This window comes from Salvelinus sp. IW2-2015, linkage group LG1 (assembly GCF_002910315.2).
Source record: "Salvelinus sp. IW2-2015 linkage group LG1, ASM291031v2, whole genome shotgun sequence".
NCBI lineage: Eukaryota > Metazoa > Chordata > Actinopteri > Salmoniformes > Salmonidae > Salvelinus > Salvelinus sp. IW2-2015.
In genome coordinates, this window is record NC_036838.1 from 2,705,425 (window position 1) to 2,726,150 (window position 20,726).

At 44.7% G+C, this 20,726-nt stretch overlaps 1 protein-coding gene across 1 annotated transcript in view; it reads left to right on the top strand.

Moving 5' to 3' along the window:
* The window catches only part of usp43a (ubiquitin specific peptidase 43a), an 83,376-nt gene that overhangs the window by 41,037 nt on the left and 21,613 nt on the right, over positions 1-20,726 (top strand). Inside the window, exons 7-9 of the mRNA XM_070447967.1 lie at positions 1,313-1,475; positions 5,265-5,376; positions 17,010-17,113. Of these exons, the coding sequence (XP_070304068.1) occupies positions 1,313-1,475; positions 5,265-5,376; positions 17,010-17,113 (379 nt within the window). The remainder of the gene's footprint in view (positions 1-1,312; positions 1,476-5,264; positions 5,377-17,009; positions 17,114-20,726) is intronic.

The window sequence follows — 20,726 nt, forward strand, 5'->3', positions numbered from 1 at the left end:
AGAGAGAAAGAGAGAGAGAGACGAGAGAGATGAGAGAAGAGAGAGAGACCAAAGAGAGGAAGAGAAGAGGAAAGAAAGAAAGAGAAAGAGAGGATACACAGCCACGATTAAATGACAATATCAGCTGCGCTGCAATACGAAATGAAGTCTGGATAAGCTATGTTCATAGTCGCCCAACGAACGACAGCGCTGATGTTGTCATGAGTTTAACCTTATCTCATAAGGTACAAAAGTATCTATATCCACAGTAAAACGAGTCCTATGTCGACATAACCTGAAAGGCCGCTCAGCAAGGAAGAAGCCATTGCTCTAAAACCGGCATAAAAAAGCCAGACTACGGTTTTCAACTGCACATGGGGACAAAGATCGTACTTTTTGGAACAATGTTCTCTGGTCTGATGAAACAAAAATAGAACTGTTTGGCCATAATGACCATCGTTATGTTTGGAGGAAAAGGGGGGAGGGTTGCAAGCCGAAGAACACCATCCCAACATTTAAGCGCGGTGGTGGCAACATCATGTTGTCGGTGTACTTTGCTCCAAGAGGGACTGGTGCACTTCACAAAATATGTGGCATCATAAGTAAGGAACATTTCTTAAAATAAAGTGGTGATCCTAACTGACCTAAGACAGGGAATCTTTACTAGGATTAAATGTCAGGAATTGTGAAAAACTGAGTTTAAATCTATTTGGCTAAGGTGTATGTAAACTTCCGACTTCAACTGTACATCCGTTGATACTCAAGTGGTGGCCTTCTCTCTGGCAGCTTCGATATATGAGATGACATGATACGATGTTACAGTGCACTTCCTGTGCTCCTGAATGATTAGAGTTTCTCAGCACATGCACCGTTGTGTGTGTGTGTGTGACACATTTCTACAGCGACAGTGATTAATTGCTCGGCGGCGTTGAACAAGTGTGTTTAATTAAATCCTCAGATAATGTCAACATTTACAATGTTTATGTTGCCCGGGAGACAGAGATTCCGACTCCTACACACTCCCCCTGTAGCTATTACCTACGATGAATCAATGTGTACATGTCGTAACAGATGTCAATTTTACAATGCCACCCTTTGGGTAAATCTAAATCGTTGCTCCATTGTATAATGACTTTCACTTAATACGGTTTGTTTTCACAGTTGTGGGTGGTGTCAAATGGTGTCATTTTGAGTCATTGAGACCTGATAGAACCCCTCTTGAGCACACTCTGGCACAAGCTACCCCCGTTATGTATACGACCTTGTGTCTGAGCTCAACTTTGACCTCTCTCTTGACCCGTGTCTAACCTTTAACCTCTCTCTCCTCTCTCAGGCTACAACCACAGCCTCCCATCCTCGCCGTACACCTCAGGGCCAGAGGGTCAAAGGTTACCCCCATCGACCACTCTGTCCTCAGAGTTTCTGAACCACGGTGGTTCCACCAAGGTCCTCCTCGTAATCTGCAACACGGCAGGCTCTGGCCAGCAGGCTGTCAGGTGAGTCAGGTTTGGCTGATTGGGTGGGAGTCTGGATTGGTTGATTGGGTTGGAATCTTGATTGGGTGGGATGGAGAGAGGCCATTTTGAAAATATGAGGTGTTAGGTGTGAATCAAACAAGCCTTTTTAGTTTATAGCGAAACAGTATCTCATGGGTGAACAGAGGAGTTATGATAAACGATATGCACCAAACAGTTTGAACAGAGTGTATTTTATAAGGGCAAAAGCTATGCTCTCTCTTTACTGGTTCCAGCTGTAACGAGTACCCACTGGGCCCAAGGCCACGTGCTCCGAGTTCCATTTTCCAGTTCACATTACACAGGTTGCGTTTACACAGGCAGAATAATTCTGATATTTTTCCACTAATTGGTATTTTGACCAATCAGATCAGCTCTTTTGCCAATAATTGGGCAAAATATCAAAATTGGGCTGATATATGTCACAATTTTTAGACATCTTTTAAAACATGTATTTTTTCCTACTGAGAATCAAAGGGAGCATCGCTCCTGAGAGAAACCAAATACTGTAAATCCCAGTAAACAGCTTTGAATTATTTAAGGTCTATGAGAGAGAGAGAGACTGCATGCAGAATTCTGCAAAAATATACCCCGTGTACAACGTAAAACACCAAATAACACACGCAGAGCAGAAATAGGCCGATACCCGCTAATTATCAAAAAGGCATCGCCTACAGAGAGATGAACCTGGAGAAGAGTCCCCTAAGCAAGCTGGTCCTGGGGCTCTGTTCACAAACAGACCCCACAGAGCCCCAGGACAGCGACACAATTAGACCCAACCAAATCATGAGAAAACAAAAAAAATTACTTTACACATTGGAAAGAATTAACAAAAAAACTGTGCAAATTAGAATGCTTTTTGGCCCTAAACAGAGAGTACACAGTGGCAGAATACCTGACCACTGTGACTGACCCAAACTTAAGGAAAACTTTGACTCTGTACAGATTCAGTGAGCATAGCATTGCTATTGAGAAAGGCCGCCATAGGCAGACCTGGCTCTCAAGAGAAGACCTGCTACTGTATGTGCACACTGCCCACAAAATGAGGTGGAAACTGAGCTGTACTTCCTAACCTCCTGCCAAATGTATAACCATATTAGAGACACATATTTCCCTCAGATTACACAGATCCACAAATAATTAGAAAACAAACCCAATTTTGATAAACTCCCATATCTAGTAGGTGAAATACCACAGTGTGCCATCACATCAGCAATATTTGTGACCTGTTGCCACAAGAAAAGGGCAACCAGTGAAGAACAAACACCACTGTAAATTCAGCCCATATTTATGTTTATTTATTTTCACTTTTGTATTTGAACTATTTTCACATCATTACAACACTGTATATAGACATAATATGACATTTGAAATGTCTGGATTCTTTTGGAACTTCTGGGAGTCTGATGTTTACTGTTCATTTTTATTGTCATGGGGAGACTGGCGTTCTGTTTATGCCCCCTGACTGGCACATGTCAACTGTGGTTGGCTCAGATTGCTGCCTGTTTGACAGAAGCCTTCTCTCTCTCTCTTTCCCACCCGAACTGTCTTTACAACAGAGGAAAAGCCTACAGATCATAACCACATAATGGTGTTAACGGCTGATATTGGGCCAGTTTCACAGACACAGATTAAGCTCAGTCCTGGACTAAAATGCAATAGAGATTCTCCAGTAATGTGTCCAGGTAACCAGCCCATTGAGTAGTTACAGTTGAAGTCGGAAGTTTACATTCACTTAAGTTGGAGTCATTAAAACTCGTTTTTCAACCACTCCACACATTTCTTGTTAACAAACTATAGTTTTGGCAAGTCGGTTAGGACATCTACTTTGTGCATGACACAAGTAATTTTTCCAACAATTGTTTACAGACAGATTATTTCACTTATAATTCACTGTATCACAATTCCAGTGGGTCAAAAGTTTACATACACTAAGTTGACTGTGCCTTTAAACAGCAAATTCCAGAAAATGATGTCATGGCTTTAGAAGCTTCGAATAGGCTAATTGACATCATTTGAGTCAATTGGAGGTGTACCTGTGGATGTATTTGAAGGCCTACCTTCAAACTCAGTGCCTCTTTGCTTGACATCATGGGAAAATCAAAATAAATCAGCCAAGACCTCAGAAAAGAAATTGTAGACCTCCACAAGTCTGGTTCATCCTTGGGATCATTTTCCAAACGCCTGAAGGTACCACGTTCATTTGTACAAACAATTGTAGGCAAGCATTAACACCATGGGACCACGCAGCCATCATACTGCTCAGGAAGGAGACGCGTTCTGTCTCCTAGATATTAACGTACTTTGTTGTGAAAAGTGCAAATCAATCCCAGAACAACAGCAAAGGACCTTGTGAAGATGCTGGAGGAAACAGGTACAAAAGTATCTATATCCACAGTAAAACGAGTCCTATGTCGACATAACCTGAAAGGCCGCTCAGCAAGGAAGAAGCCACTGCTCCAAAACCGCCATAAAAAAGCTAGACTACGGTTTGCAACTGCACATGGGGACAAAGATCGTACTTTTTGGAGAAATGTCCTCTGGTCTGATGAAACAAAAATAGAACTGTTTGGCCATAATGACCATCGTTATGTTTGGAGGAAAAAGGGGGAGGGTTGCAGGCCGAAGAACACCATCCCAACCGTGAAGCACGGGGGTGGCAGCATCATGTTGTGGGGGTGCTTTGCTGCAGGAGGGACTGGTGCACTTCACAAAATAGATGGCATCATGAGGGCGGAAAATTATGTGGCTATACTGAAGCAACATTTCAAGACATCAGTCAGGAAGTTAAAGCTTGGTCACAAATGGGTCTTCCAAATGGACAATGACCCCAAGCATACTTCCAAAGTTGAGGATATTCACCCTGGGCTCACCTTGTGTCTAGTAGAACGTTTGAATGGATGATGATCATAGATGTCTTTGGGGTAGAGTTTGGGCCTTGGGCTAACCTAAAGGAGAAACAATTCCCATAACAGTAAACAATGGCTTACCTGCTCACTCTTATAACCCGGTTTGAGGGACTGGGTGGCACCAGTGGCAAGGACAGACTTTTTCACACAGACACACACACACACACACACACACACACACACACACACACACACACACTGAAGTCTCAAAACAGCCTCCTCCAGTTTTATGAGAACCAATCTAAGCAGTAGATAAAAAATATGTTCAATTCATTGAAAATAGTTTCTTCTAGGTTTTCTCATTGGGATCACTGACTAGTTCTCTCTCAAATACACACAATGCTATTGGAAATGTAAATCCATCATTTAAAAAACGACATTCTCAGCCAAAATGTTCTCATGCCTGAAATATGCGTACAATGCCGCATTGAAAATACTGGCTTTCTCTTCACTTGTAGTCCTGTGRTCATTAAATACATGTTGAGTTGAGAGACCTGCTTAACTACGTTTCACATTCAAAAGGCCACAGGGTTGTAATGTACTCTACTTTATGCAAATCCAAACATATGTTTGCCTCTCTCAAACAACTGCAGAATAACATTGTATTTTTTCTACCCATCTGTCTCCCTCTCTCTCTCTCTTCCTCCCTCTCGCTCATCTCTTTACCTCTTCTTCCTTCTCTCTCCCTCTCCCCTACTCTATCTTCCTCTCCTTCACTCCTCTCTGTCCCTCTCCTCCATCCCTCTCATTCTCCATCTCCTTCTCCCTTCATCTCCTTATTCTTCTCCCTCCATCCTTCTCCCTCTATCCTTCTCTCTCTCTCCCTCCCTTCTTTCCTCCCTCTCCTTCACCCCCCCTCCAGGTTCGGCCCTCCCTTCCTCATGAGAGAGGAGCGTACCCTGTCCTGGGACCAGCTCCAGCAGAGTATCCTCAGCAAGCTCTATTACCTGATGCTGAACGGATCACAGGCACAGGTCAGTTAACACTGGCACCACTGGTCACTACCATTAATTTACTACTACTGGTTCCTACTCTTTACTACCTGAAACAGTAGTACATTTCTACCTAGTGCTACTACTACCAGAAATAACATTCAGCCTACTAATATGCACTTAATGGAGAGTGGTGGAGATCCTCATGATCTAGTGACTCTCTCATACACACACACACACATCCGGGAGTACGCACACACACACATAATGACATATGCAGACACTCTTCAGACACAAGCCACCGTGTGTGTGCATGTGTGTGCTCTTGAGTCCTCAACAACTTCCTGGATAAAATAACCCCATCGTGAGAGGGAATTGGCTTTAATTACAAACGGGAGGCGTTACAATTAACCGGAGTGGCCGTAGGGACTGTCTCAGGACCGTCCATTTCCACCCAGTCAGTTTAGACTCTGCCTGAGACACAAGGAGCAGTGGCACAGCAGATAATGTAGCGGCCAGGACAGCCCCTGCTGTTCTAGTCGAGCGGTACAGCAGTGGCGTGCCGTGGGCCTGGGCCTGGGCCTTCAGTGAAGTCCTACACAGTCCCACCCGAATTAATCCACCTCTTATTACATCATTATGATGCCATGGCTCTAGACACTATACATTTAGACAGAAACGCAGTATAACCAGGCGTTGCGTCACCTTGAAATTGACAAAAATTGACATTTTTGGTAAACAGTGTTTACGCAAAAACATGACACAATCAATGAGTCTTTTCAATATTTCCCTATTTTTCTTCACCTTTTTCATTGTGCAGCTCCGTTGCCCTGCGCGCTTGTTCGTTGAGCTGTAGATCCACTCGGTGTCCCCAAAGTTTCCAAAAGCACCATTGCTTGTAAGTGCCCAGCCATACTTTGGTGTCTCGTTGCTGCCTTGGTTTAGACAACTCAAGTTTGCAAAGCCAGTGTGGCTCCAAACACAAAATCGATCACTTGCAAATAATAGGCATTCCCAGCAGTACAGTTTGCAGTGCTTCTCGGAGCCTGTGAGCCATTGATAGCGCTCGTAGTTGGAACTTTGAAAGTGGCGAAACGAACCCCTTTCCCGCCTGTGACAGGCTTTGTAGAGTCGGCGTCGGGCGACCTCTCCTTACAATGTCTAACTTTTCTTGAAAAGTTCGTCTTGAGAATGGCGTTATAAATTATAATCCTCGACCAAATCGATATCTTTCTCCTCCTTCCGCCATTGTGGGTTGAAAAAACAGCTTAGTAGTACGCAAATTAATTCGTTTATCAAATTCAGTTACCTAGTTCTGAGGTTCTGCATAGACCTGCCCATAGGACCTGCCTCTCAATATTGGTAATCCAATCAAAGACGTGCACGAACTACGCCTGCTAGCTGGCTCCTGTGTAACACTGGAGCCAGCCAGCAGGCGTACAAAAGCCAACTCTAAAGCTGATTGGTTGACACAAAATTTTCATTTCCATTCACTTTAAGCTACAAGCGCCCGCACTGTTGATTCTGAAGGCCTGAGGGCAGATTTTAGACCCCTGGCAACACATTGATGGCTGAATATGATTGGATAAAAGATCTAACATAAAGACCAGCCCTCCAAATCTCAACCTGGGGCTGGAAGCAGTGCAACCAATAGGAAAGCTATGAAATGAAGAGATAACTCTTAACTCTGGGGAATAATTTAATACATATTTGTGGGAAATATATATTATAAAAAAAAAAAAAAAATCTGGTGATGTTTAGGCCAGCAGAGAAGGCCTTGCTGGCCCTGACGGCCCACCACTGCGGTACAGCGTATATATCCTGCTGCTGAATATCCATGACATCATTAGCCACGAATCCGTGAAACATATGATGTTACAGTTTTTTGATGTCCTGTTGTAGGATATTCGTGATCGTACCTCGTCTAATTTATTGTCCAATGATTGTACGTTGGCGAGTAAATTGACAGTAACGGTAGCTTTTCCCACTCGCCTTCTGCGGATCCTTACGAGGCACCCCGCGTCTGTGTCCTCTGTACCTGCGTCTCTTTCTCTTGCCAATAACGGGGATGTTGGCCTTGTCGGGTGTTAGCAGTATGTTCCTGTGCGTCCTGCTTGTTGAAGAAAAAATCTTTGTCTAATCCGAGGTGAGTGATCGCTGTCCTGATATCCAGAAGCTATTTTCTGCCGTAAGATACGGTGGCAGAAACATTATGACAAAATAAGTTACAAATAACGCAAAAAAAGCCCACCCTAATAGCACAATTGTTGGGCGCGGCCGTAAAACTGCTGCCGGTATTCTCTTCCGTGCGCCATATTGGGACAGTATGCAGACAACTCTTGTGTGTGCGTCCGTGTGGCTTAGCCCCAGTGATGTACTGGGCCGTACGCACTACCCTCTGTAGTGCCTTGCAGTCGGAGGCCGAGCAGTTGCCGTACCAGGCAGTGATGCAACCAGTTAGGATGCTCTCGATGTTGCAGCTGTAGAACCTTTTGAGGATCTGAGAACCCATGCCAAATCTTTTTTGTTTCCTGAGGGGGAATAGGCTTTGCTGTGCCCTCTTCACGACTGTCTTGGTGTGTTTGGACCATTCTAGTTTGTTGGTGATGTGGACACCAAGGAACTTGAAGCTCACAACCTGCTCCACTACAGCCCCGTCGATGAGAATGGGGGCATGCTCGGTCCTCCTTTTCCTGTAGTCCACAATCATCTCCTTAGTCTTGGTTACGCTGAGGGATAGGTTGTTATTCTGGCACCACCCGGCCAGGTCTCTGACCTCCACCCTGTAGGCTGTCTCGTCAGTGTCGGGGTTCAGGCCTACCACTGTTGTGTCGTCTGCAAACTTAATGATGGTGTTGGAGTCGTGCCTGGCCATGCAGTCATGGGTGAACAGGGAGTACAGGAGGGGACTGAGCACACACCCCTGAAGGGCTCCAGTGTTGAGGATCAGCGTGGCAGATGTGTTGCTACCTACCCTCACCACCTGGGGGCGGCCCGTCAGGAAGTCCAGGATCCAGTTGCAGAGGGAGGTGTTTAGTCCCAGGATCCTTAGATTAGTGATGAGCTTTGAGGGCACTATGGTGTTGAACGCTGAGCCATAGTCAACGAATAGCATTCTTACGTAGGTGTTCCTTTTGTCCAGGTGGGAAAAGGCAGTGTGGAGTGCAATAGAGATTGCATCATCTATGGATCTGTTTGGGTGGTATGCAAATTGGAGTGAGTCTAGGGTTTCTGCGATAATGGTGTTATGAGCCCTTACCAGCCTTTCATAGCACTTCATGGCTACGGACGTGAGTGCTTCGGGTCTGTAGTCATTTAGGCAGGTTGCCTTTGTGTTCTTGGGCAAAGGGACTATGGTGGTCTGCTTGAAACATGTTGGTATTACAGACTCAATCAGGAACATTTTGAAAATGTCAGTGAAGACACCTGCCAGTTGGTCAGCACATGCCCGGAGCACACATCCTGGTAATCCGTCTGGCCCCGCGGCCTTGTGAATGTTGACCTGTTTAAAGGTCTTACTCACGTCGGCTACGGAGAGCGTGATCACAGTCGTCCGGAACAGCTGGTGCTCTCATGCATGCCTCAGTGTTGCTTGCCTCGAAGCGAGCATAGTAGTGATTTAGCTCGTCTGGTTGGCTCATGTCACTGGGCAGCTCGCAGCTGTGCTTCCCTTTGTAGTCTGTAATAGTTTGCAAGCCCTGCCACATAAGACGAGCATCGGAGCCGGTGTAGTATGATTCAATCTTAGCCCTGTATTGGCGCTTTGCCTGTTTGATGGTTCGCCAGAGGGCATAGCAGGATTTCTTATAAGCACCATGAAAGCGGCACCTCTACCCTTTAGCTCAGTGCAAAATAAACAAATAACAATATGGGGATGAGGTTGTTGGATGGGCTATTTATAGATGGGCTATATACAGGTGCAGTGATCAGTGAGCTGCTCTGTTTAAAGTTAGTGAGGGAGATATGAGTCTCCAGCTTCAGTTATTTTTGCAGTTCATTCCAGTCATTGGCAGCAGAGAACTGGAAGGAAAGGCAGCCAACGGAGGAATTGGATTTGGGGGGGACCAGTGAAATATACCTGCTGGAGCGCGTGCTACGAGTGGGTGCTGCTATGGTGACCAGTGAGCTGAGATAAGGCGGGGCTTTACCTAGCAAAGATTTATAGATGACCTGGAGCCAGTGGGTTTGGCAACGAGTATGAAGCGAGGGCCAACCAACGAGAGCATACAGGTCGCAGTGGTGGGTAGAATATGGGACTTTGGGGACAAAATGGATGGCACTGTGATAGACTGCATCCAATTTGCTGAGTGTGAGTAACATGTTCCAGTCTGTGTTAGCAAAACAGTCCTGTAGTTTTGCATCTGCTTCATCTGACCACTTTTTTAAAGGCCGTGTCACTGGTGCTTCCTGCTTTAATTTTTGCTTGTAATCAGGAATCAGAAGGATAGAATTGTGCTCAGATTTACCAAATGGAGGGCGAGGGAGAGCATTGTACGCGTCTCTGTGTGTGGAGTACAGGTGATCTAGAATGTTTTTCCCTCTGGTTGCACGTTGATAGAGATTAGGTAAAACTGATTTTAAGTTTCCCTGCATTAAAGTCTCTGGCCACTAGGAGCGCTGCCTCTGGGTGAGAAGTTTCCTGTTTGCTTATTTCCTTATACAGCTGACTGAGTGGGGTATTAGTGCCAGCATCCGTCTGTGGTGGTAAATAAACAGCCACAAAAAGTATAGATTAAAACTCTTGGCAAATAGTGTGGTGTACAGTTTATCATAAGATACTCTACTTCAGGCCAGCAAAATTTAGAGACTTCCTTAGATTTCGTGCACCAGCTGTACAAATATGCACAGACCGCCCTCCCCTGCTGTTCTATCGAGCCGGTACAGCAGTGGCGTGCCGTGGGCCTGGGGCCTGGGCCTTCAGTGAAGTCCTACACAGTCCCACCCGAATTAATCCACCTCTTATTACCATCATTATGATGCCATGGCTCTAGACACTATACATTTAGACAGAAACGCAGTATAACCAGGCGTTGCGTCACCTTGAAATTGACAAAAATTGACATTTTTGGGTAAACAGTGTTTACGCAAAAACATGACACAATCAATGAGTCTTTTCAATATTTCCCTATTTTTCTTCACCTTTTCATTGTGCAGCTCCGTTGCCCTGCGCGCTTGTTCGTTGAGCTGTAGATCCACTCGGGTGTCCCCAAAAGTTTTCAAAAGCACCATTGCTTGTAAGTGCCCAGCCATACTTTGGTGTCTCGTTGCTGCCTTGGTTAGACAACTCAAGTTTGCAAAGCCAGTGTGGCTCCAAACACCAAATCGATCACTTGCAAATAATAGGCATTCCCAGCAGTACAGTTTKCAGTGCTTCTCGGAGCCTGTGAGCCATTGATAGCGCTCGTAGTTGGAACTTTGAAAGTGGCGAACGAACCCCTTTCCCGCCTGTGACAGGCTTTGTAGAGTCGGCGTCGGGCGACCTCTCCTTACAATGTCTAACTTTTCTTGAAAAGTTCGTCTTGAGAATGGCGTTATAATTATATCCTCGACCAAATCGATATCTTCTCCTCCTTCCGCCATTGTGGGTTGAAAAAACAGCTTAGTAGTACGCAAATTAATTCGTTTATCAAATTCAGTTACCTAGTTCTGAGGTTCTGCATAGACCTGCCCATAGGACCTGCCTCTCAATATTGGTAATCCAATCAAAAGACGTGCACGCACTACGCCTGCTAGCTGGCTCCTGTGTAACACTGGAGCCAGCCAGCAGGCGTACAAAAGCCAACTCTAAAGCTGATTGGTTGACACAAAATTTTCATTTCCATTCACTTTAAGCTACAAGCGCCCGCACTGTTGATTCTGAAGGCCTGAGGGCAGATTTTAGACCCCTGGCAACACATGATGGCTGAATATGATTGGATAAAAGATCTAACATAAAGACCAGCCCTCCAAATCTCAACCTGGGGCTGGAAGCAGTGCAACCAATAGGAAAGCTATGAAATGAAGAGTATAACTCTTACTCTGGGGAATAATTTAATACATATTTGTGGGAAAATATATATTTAAAAAAAAAAAAAAAAATCTGGTGATGTTTAGGCCAGCAGAGAAGGCCTTGCTGGCCCTGACGGCCCACCACTGCGGTACAGCGTATATATCCTGCTAGCTGAATATCCATGACATCATTCAGCCACGAATCCGTGAAACATATGATGTTACAGTTTTTGATGTCCTGTTGGTAGGATATTCGTGATCGTACCTCGTCTAATTTATTGTCCAATGATTGTACGTTGGCGAGTAATATTGACAGTAACGGTAGCTTTCCCACTCGCCTTCTGCGGATCCTTACGAGGCACCCCGCTCTGTGTCCTCTGTACCTGCGTCTCTTTCTCTTGCCAATAACGGGGATGTTGGCCTTGTCGGGTGTTAGCAGTATGTCCTGTGCGTCCTGCTTGTTGAAGAAAAAATCTTTGTCTAATCCGAGGTGAGTGATCGCTGTCCTGATATCCAGAAGCTATTTTCTGCCGTAAGATACGGTGGCAGAAACATTATGTACAAAATAAGTTACAAATAACGCAAAAAAACCCACCTAATAGCACAATTGGTTGGGCGCCCGTAAAACTGCTGCCATTTCTTCCGGCGCCATTTGGGACATATGCAGACACTCTTGTGTGTGCGTCCGTGTGGTCTTGAGTCCTCAACAACTTCCTGGATAAAATAATCCCATCTTGAGAGGGAATTGGCTTTAATTACAAACGGGAGGCGTTCAATTAACCGGAGTGGCCGTAGGGACTGTCTCAGGACTGTCCATTTACACCCAGTCAGTTTAGACTCTGCCTAAGACACATTATCTGCTGTGTCACTGCTCCTTGTAACTGCCAGGACAGCCCCATTGTTCTCTCACCATAGCAATTAACTCTAGATGTGTAACAAGTGCGCTGAGAGTCGGGAAGCAAGTGCAGGGAGTGAGTGTTTGAATAAATAAATTAAACAATAAACACGTAACACAAACAAAGCACCGACATGATAACAGGATGGCTCATTCATCCCCCTCCTCTCCCCTGTAACTATTCCCCAGGTCGTTGCTGTAAATGAGAATGTGTTCTCAGTCAACTTACCTGGTAAAATAACGGATAAATATTATTATTTTTTAAACAACACCTGAGGAAAGAACCAAGGGGAGTGACAGATATAGGGAAGATAATCAAGGAGGTGATGGAATCCAGGTGAGTGTCTTGAGGCGCAGGTGCGTGAGACGATGGTAACAGGTGTGCGGGATAATCAGCAGCCTGATGACCTAGAGGGAGTATACGTGACAGTACCCCCTCCCCGACGCGCGGCTCCAGCCGCAGGACGCCGTCAAAGGGGACGAACCCGGGGATCAGGAGCGGAGCGGTCACCCCTACTGATGCGCGAGAACCTGTTTTTTTCTTTCTAAAAACGTCACTTTTTCATTATGGGGTATTGTCTGTAGATCTATTTAATCCATTTTGTATTCAGGCTGTAATACAACAAAATGTGTCAAGGGGTATGAACACTTTCTGAAGGCACTGTATGTTGTTGAGAAACCTACAGGCAGCGCCACAACATCTTATGAATTTCCTCTACCACAAAACAAATAAGAATGGCATGAGAAAGCAGGACAAACTACACTTTGAAGTGAAAAATCCCCCAGGGAGTCAAACAAACACCTCAAATACAAGTAAATACCAAACAATAATTCTGTCCTGGAACTTAACTGTGAATTCAGTCTGCATACAGCTTTGCCATGAATGAGAAATAAAGGGAACTAGACAGTGCAGTTGATGGTCACACAGCTTGACGGAGTTAACTTGACAAGGAGCTTGTTGCCGTGGAGATACATATCAGTGTGTCAACATTAGGTGTAAAGAAATAGTTCCTTCTCTGTGGGGGTAGGACCTTGTCTGGGGCTTATCAGCCTTAGCACTACCTGAGACTTTGAGCCCAGCGCTGTTTGCTCTGGATAAGGCCTCCTTGTCAAACACCACACTATCACCATGGCATCTCCCATAGCGACAGGGCAGCCCGCATTAGGAGCAGACGATAGTTGTGTGTTAAAAAGGAAGGCTCAAGGTGAAGTGAGGGGGTCATTGTGGCAGTTTTGAACTCCATTGTCTATAGCAGTGGTCACCGACTGGTCGATCTCCAAGGCATTCCTAGTCGGTCATTTATGTAAAAAACCCAACCATACATTAATATTTTTAAAATATGTCTCACACTGTTGACGATAGGTAAACCTGATTCAGCTGCCCTGCGCGCCGGGTAGGCAACATGTTCCCATTTTGAACCATTTCATATGGTCTGAGAAGAACAACAATGCATTGGCAGCGCAATATGCAGAGATAATGTTTTGGGCCTATAGCCTACTGCACAAACCTCATTACTACAGTACTGCTTTTAATAGGTTCATATTACATAAGTTTACATTTTCAAGTCATGTCATAAATAATGCATGTGTACCAAATCATGGTTCCTGCTTAATGTGTGTATAGAGTAGCCCTACAGTGTATAGTGGATGCAAGATGGTCAGGGAAAGGGGCTCATTGCTTACAGTACTTATAATGTCTATAGTGGATCCACTGTAACAAACTGAGGACATACCGGTCTACGTAATACCGGTCTTGTCTTTAGTCACTCCCTGTATTCTGGATCAAATCTGTGTGTTATCAGGGCAGAAGCCACAGTGTGATGTATGGATGCTGACATAACTCCCCCACTCTGCTCAGTGCATCTTGTCACGTGGGCTCCCTCTCCGGCCTCTAGGTCACCAGGCTGCTCGAAATGGAGCACACCTGTCACCATCGTTACGCGCATCATGACACTCACCTGGACACCATCACCTCCTTGATTACCTGCCCTTTATATGTCACTCCCTTTGGTTTCTTCCCCAGTCGTCATTGATCCTGTTCTAAGTCGGTGTGCTGTTTGTGTTTCTTGTTTTGTTCTTTTATTTATTAAAGGTATTCACTTCCTGAACTTGTTTCCTGACTTTCAGCGTACATCGTTACACCACCAAAACAGTCTAGACATTTCAGGCAATCTTTTCAAACAGCTCTTACACTAAAAGGGCATTATCATAATTCTCACAGTATTATTCCAAACTCATAGTGTGGATATGTATAGCTATATATAAAACACAGTAAAATCTCATTTTTGACTGCACTAGGCCTTTAATGTGATCCTTAGTTTGACCCCATGTTTCATGCTCACTTACAATGTTACATCAGATAACTGATGCATGTCGGCTGCTCAATGTATAAACTTTCTGTAATCACATACTTCAACTTCCCTTGAACCCTCTATCTATCTATCTATCTATCAGTATTCCCATTTCATATTAGCTTAACGTCAAACTAACATAACAAGCTGCAGTTCATACATTATCAATGGGGCAAGCTGCAGTTCATATAAATGATTATGATTTAGGGAGCAGAAAAATCCACATCAAAATGGTGTGGTAAGTTCCTTGCCACACCATGTGTTGTAGAGGTCAGATCTTGCACTTGATAGATCCCACATTACATAAAAGCTTTAGTACCCACCTACATATGAGTCATTCCAGCATTGTGTCAACTTCAGACAAAGGAGATGATTGTGGACTACAGGAAGAAGGGGACAAAGCACGCCCCCATTCTCATCAACGAGGCTGTAGTGGAACAGGTTGAGAGCTTGGTGTCCACATCACCAACAAACTAACATGGTCCAAGCACACCAAGACAGTCGTGAAGAGGGCACCATCGAGAGCATCCTGACTGGTTGCATCACTGCCTGGTATGGCAACTGCTCGGCCTCCGACTGCAAGGCACTACAGAGGGTAGTGCATATGGCCCAGTACATCACTGGGGCCAAGCTTCCTGCCATCCAGGACCTCTATACCAGGCTCTGTCAGAGGAAGGCCCTAAAAATGGTCAAAGACTCCAGCCACCCTAGTCATAGACTGTTCTCTCTGCTACCGCACGGCAAGCGCCGAGTCTATGTCCAAGATGCTTCTAAACAGCTTCTACCCCCAAGCCATAAGACTCCTGAACATCTAATCAAATGGCTACCCAGACTATTTGCATTGCCCCCCCCYCCCCCCCCCCMCACACACTCTTTTACACCGCTGGTACTCTCTGTTGTTATCATCTATCACTTTAATAACTCTACCTACATGTACATATTACCTCAATTACCTCGACTAACCGGTGCCTCCGCACATTGACTCTGTACCGGTACCCCCTGTATATAGTCTCGCTACTGTTATTTTACAGCTGCTCTTTAATTACTTGTTACTTTTTATTTCTTTTTCATATATTTTTTTTAACTGCATTGTTGGTTAGAGGCTCGTAGATAAGCATTTCACTGTAAGGTCTACATCTGTTGTGTTCAGCGCATGTGACAAATAACATTTGATTTGGTTCAGTCGGCAGTATGCTGATAACTGTTGGATCAAATCTACAAGACAGATCAGAATGTACGAGACAGATTACTTTGAGGCTCCGGGAGGATGTGTCGCTTTGAAAAAGATGTGTGTTGGAAATGGCACCCCATGCAGAAGTAGTGCACTATATAGGGAATAGGGTGTCATTTGAGACACAGACCTGTGATTTTGACCAAGTCATCCAGGCTTGGTGTATTTTCTGCACCATACAGTGTGTTGTTCTCGCAAGCTGTCTTTTTTGATCATTTGTGTCTGTACCCAACAAATACAAACATTTGCTGAAAAGGAAGATAAGGATATTCTCTCCTCAAGGCTTTGTCGGTTTAATATTTAATCCCACTTGATTTGTACCTAATCCAGACAGATTAAAAGTAGTACAAATATCCTCCAGAAAGACAGTGRTATGACATGAAATCTTCACAGGCATTAAATAAACAGGTGTTTATCTAATCTTCAACATGCACACAAACACACACACACCTCCTCCACTCACTTTCACTCCACTCTCCCTCATCCAAAGAAGTTCCCTCGAGTTCCACATTTCCCTTAAACTCACTTATAAACTCAGCCTAATTGCTCATCAATGATGACTTGTTCATTATGGTCTTATGAAAGATAACCTCACAACCGCATATGTATGGTCCACTCCCCCGAACAAAATACTTCTTTGCCGTTTTCATTTGGTGGTTACGGTCTTATTAACTAGGAATGCATCCCAAATGACACCCTATTCCCTACACAGTGCACTACTTTTGACCAGAGCCCTATGGCTCTAGTAGTGCCCTGTGTAGGGAATAGGTTGCCGTTTGGGACGCAGAGTTACTCATTTATTTCTCTGTATGCTTGGCTGCGGCTCTATTCTCCAGCGGCCTTCATTCCAAATGAGACCATTAGGTTTAATTTGCAACGTGATTCTCCTCTCTACCTTCTAATAACTTAGCCTCTCTTGTCTAATTCATCTCCTAATGCACCTTGTTCAGTCAAGGGTGGAGCTGTGGAGCCAGAGACACTGTTAACAGTGCTGTTGTTATGAGTGGAACCTGTGTCCGTTTGTGATTTCTTTTTACTCAAATAAAAATGTAAGATACTGTACTGCTTGCTCCCGCAGTGTTCTTACAGTATTACAATGCACTTGTATTATAGAAACAGTTTGTACGATATCTCGTCTAGTGTCATCTTACCTCGTCTCGTCTTATCTCCTGTCTCACTTATCTCGTTGAATGCCTGTGTCTCCCTACAGAATGCAGGGTTGCTGTTCAAGGTCAGAGTGGTGGGAGGATCTGCCTCCTACAGCTACCTGTCCCCACAAGATGGACGCCCTCTCTTCCACCCTGCCGTGGACAGGTAAGACTGCATTATCCATCCCTCTCTCTCCTATCTCTCTCTCTCGCGCTTATTCTTTCTCTCTCGCACTCACACTCTATCGCTCTCTTTTTCTCTCGTTCTTTCTCTCTCTCTCTCTCTCACACTCTATCTCTCTCTCTCTGTCTAAAATACCTGAACTAACGTACTATTTGTACATAAAGCCTACTCAAATGCCTGTCATTGAGTAACTTTTCTTTTCACTGTCAGACATAAAATGGTAAACCATGGTATCTCTGAACACTCAGAAACATCACAGGTGAATGAATGTCATGTTGATGTAGAGATCACTTGCCTATTCTGTGCAAACAGTGCCTTTGAGAAGCCAATGAGCCATGAGGGGCTTACTGTAAAAAGGTAGAGGAATCTAGTCGCAGTGAAGAAAAGACAAGAGCCTTTATTCTCCCTTCTGTAGAGCGGGTTCAGCTGTCGTAGGAGCCACAGGGAGCTCCATCTAAAGCTGTGCTGTTGTTGTGATGTGATCGTATAGTGCGGTAGGACTCAATCCACAGGAGTTCTATCGAGGAGGTGGGACATGGGGTCAGACGCTAGGTAAAAGTAAACTTCCCTTGGGGTGGGTGAGTTCGGGGAAGAGGGGTTGCCTGTGTGACCCTCTCTCATCAGCAATTGCAAGAGAAGATGTGTCATCGAATGTTAAACCGTCTGCCCATTATATACAGAGATGCATAGAGAGATCAGAAAATCGTCTTGATCTGAATCAGCTTTGAGTTGAATTGACCAGAATGAATAAGTGGTATCCTATCTGACTATCCGTTATCCTTTGTTCTGGCAATTCATCTCACTCAAGAGCATGGCTATTCAGTTCTCAAAGTCCTTGAATTACAATGTGGTTATAAACAAAAACACGGTACCGTTATTATTTCAATTGTGTTCTTCCCTTAAGCTAGAGAGGAGCCGTCCTGTCTGGTCTTTATATTTAAAAAAAATATATATATATTTTCATCATAACACAGCATTACTGTATTCCCCTTACAATGTAATTGCACCAACTCATTTTTCATAAACGGGCATGCAAGGAGACTTGGGGTTTTGACTTCTGTACAGCGTTGGCTTTACAAACATGTCATATGGAAGTTATTTCATAGAATTTTCCCTGGCCAATGTCGAACATGATGTTCCTTAGAAACAGTACATAGCCTGAGGCAACACTTTCAGGTATATGAACAAGATTCGATTAAAGAGAAAGAGTCTTTAGGAAAGAACCAGATTGGGGATGTGTGTGGTCAGGTAGGTATTCTGCTAGAGGCAGAGGGGAAGGTGAGCCACAAACACAGACAGACAGGGAGACAGGAGACTTTCTCCTCAGATCAGTTATACGGACAGGAGGAGAGAGAACAGAGTGACAGAGGAATAGCAGCTGGACTGACAAGTAGCTTGTTGCCTGAGGACTGAGTAGGTGGACAGCTCTGTACAGCAGGGGGCATGGTGTCATCATTCAGACACTCTTCAAGGGTTCTGAGCTTCGCTCTCCTATGAATGAGTGATCCTCTGAAGGTCAAAGATGTGGCCTTGGGCATGGAAAATGGCACTGGGGAAGGTCAGGGCACTAAGAAAGGCTCGACAGGCTTCCTAACCACTTCTGGGAGTGTGTGCATGCATGTGTACGTCTCTTCCTCTCTCGCTCCTTCCCCTGGTGCTAATTTCAACCGCTCTTGGGTATTAGGAGGTCTGGTATTATAAAATGAAGTGGTATTGATCGCAGCGAAGGAAAGGTGAAGAGGAGGGGGGAAGGTTTGAGAAGTAGGACTGTTCTCAAGGGAATTAGAATGGCGGTGACGGACAAGGGATGAGACACAGGCATGGCCATTGTGTGAAAGTGCCATTGGAAATGCCATTGCTTTGAATCAGAGTGCATTGTTGTCTGAGTGTATTGAGGCTGAGTTCCAAGTCCGAGTACAATGACAAAGATCCAATGAAAGAAATGTTGACCACAAGTGCCTCTTGACACGGTCATCCTGTACTGAAAATACAAGTCAACACAATTGGAATTCAGAGGGGGGGGGAACTAGGTTGTCTTCCTTGATTTCCTTTTGTGCGATTAGCATTTTTATCCAGGCAAAGAATAACAGTGACATCATACTCTGTTCTCTCCCCATCTCTGTAACTCCTTATTTTAATTCTTTCCATGACAGAGAGACAAAAACAAATCCTATTAAGCAGCTCTGCTATAGTGCCTAAGTGCCTGCTCTTTGCCCCCAGTTAGTAAAGTCATAAGTAAGCATTTAAGAACGTGGGTTCAGACCGTGGCTGACTTTTCAGCTCGAATTCACAGTCAAGTCATTTTGACAGCAGCCTCTCTTCCTTAATTGCAATTGTTTCTGCGTGGATTTGAAGGCGGGTTGGAATATGCGTGAACGTGGGAGGACATTAATGGGGCTGCGGTCGTCTGTTGGAGCGAAGCTGGCTGTTAATTCTGAGGTGATGTTGATTGAACACCAAACACCATGCCTCCAGACATGATTACACACACACACACACACACCACACACACCACACACACACACACACACACACACACACACACACAAAGAACATCCTTTACATTATAAAGAGTCACAGATTCAGTCCTTTGTGCTCATACAGTATGTGTGCACACGCCTGTCCATGCTAACAAGGTATCAGTTTCACTTTGAAATTTGAGGTTTTTCCAAACGTCTATGTGTGAAGTCATGGTAAACGTACGTTTTTTACATTTAAGTTGAGACACTGTTACCTAACTCCCCATAAGTTAAATACAAACACTTGCGTCGGGCTGGGGGTGAAAGTTTGGGAAAGGCTTAAAACTGAGAAAAAAATATATACCATTGCCTAGCACACGAAACCCTCAACGCCAGATTGCAGCTTTACACCCATCCACCATCCCTGTCCTAGCAAGCCAACAGCTTACTTTAAAGTAATAGCACTCACTTTTCCCCCTAGTGGCCGGTTTTGAAGGCAATTCTACACGTTCTTGGGACCAGGTTGGATGTCTCTGCTTTGACTTCAAACTAAAGCGATCTCCCTGGTCCATGAACACACACACACACAGAGAAATGTCAGACTACATCTATTATTGAAGCAGTGTCCTTTATGTCCCAGTGTCCTTTATGTCCCAGTGTCCTGCAGGTAGAGGAGGTGTTAGATCGATCTCAGTGTGTATTCATCACTCATCACTGTCTGTCTGTAGCCACTGGGACTGTGACCTTCGGTTGAGTCAAAGGCAGACAGCAGCACACACCCTGACACAACCCGAGGACTGACTTACCTATACAACGTACACTTTCAAGGACACAAACAAACACACGCTCACACACCAAATGAATCCTCTCACTATAGTTTTTCTGACAGCAGTGCTTCAGACACTAAGTTGATTCCCCAGATGGATTTCTCCGTCTGCGTTTCTACCTCAGAACTGCCTGTTTCCTGGAGAGTGATTGTTGAAGAGAGAGATGCTGAAGGTTTGCCTTTTATAGCACCCCTTTGTGTCAATGAGACCAAAAGGGAGATGAATGATCCTTGTCACACAACAGTGTAGTGTCTATTGTGGCAGCTGCTTGGCAACAGTTGAAAGTCACAAAGAAAAGTACAAAGCACT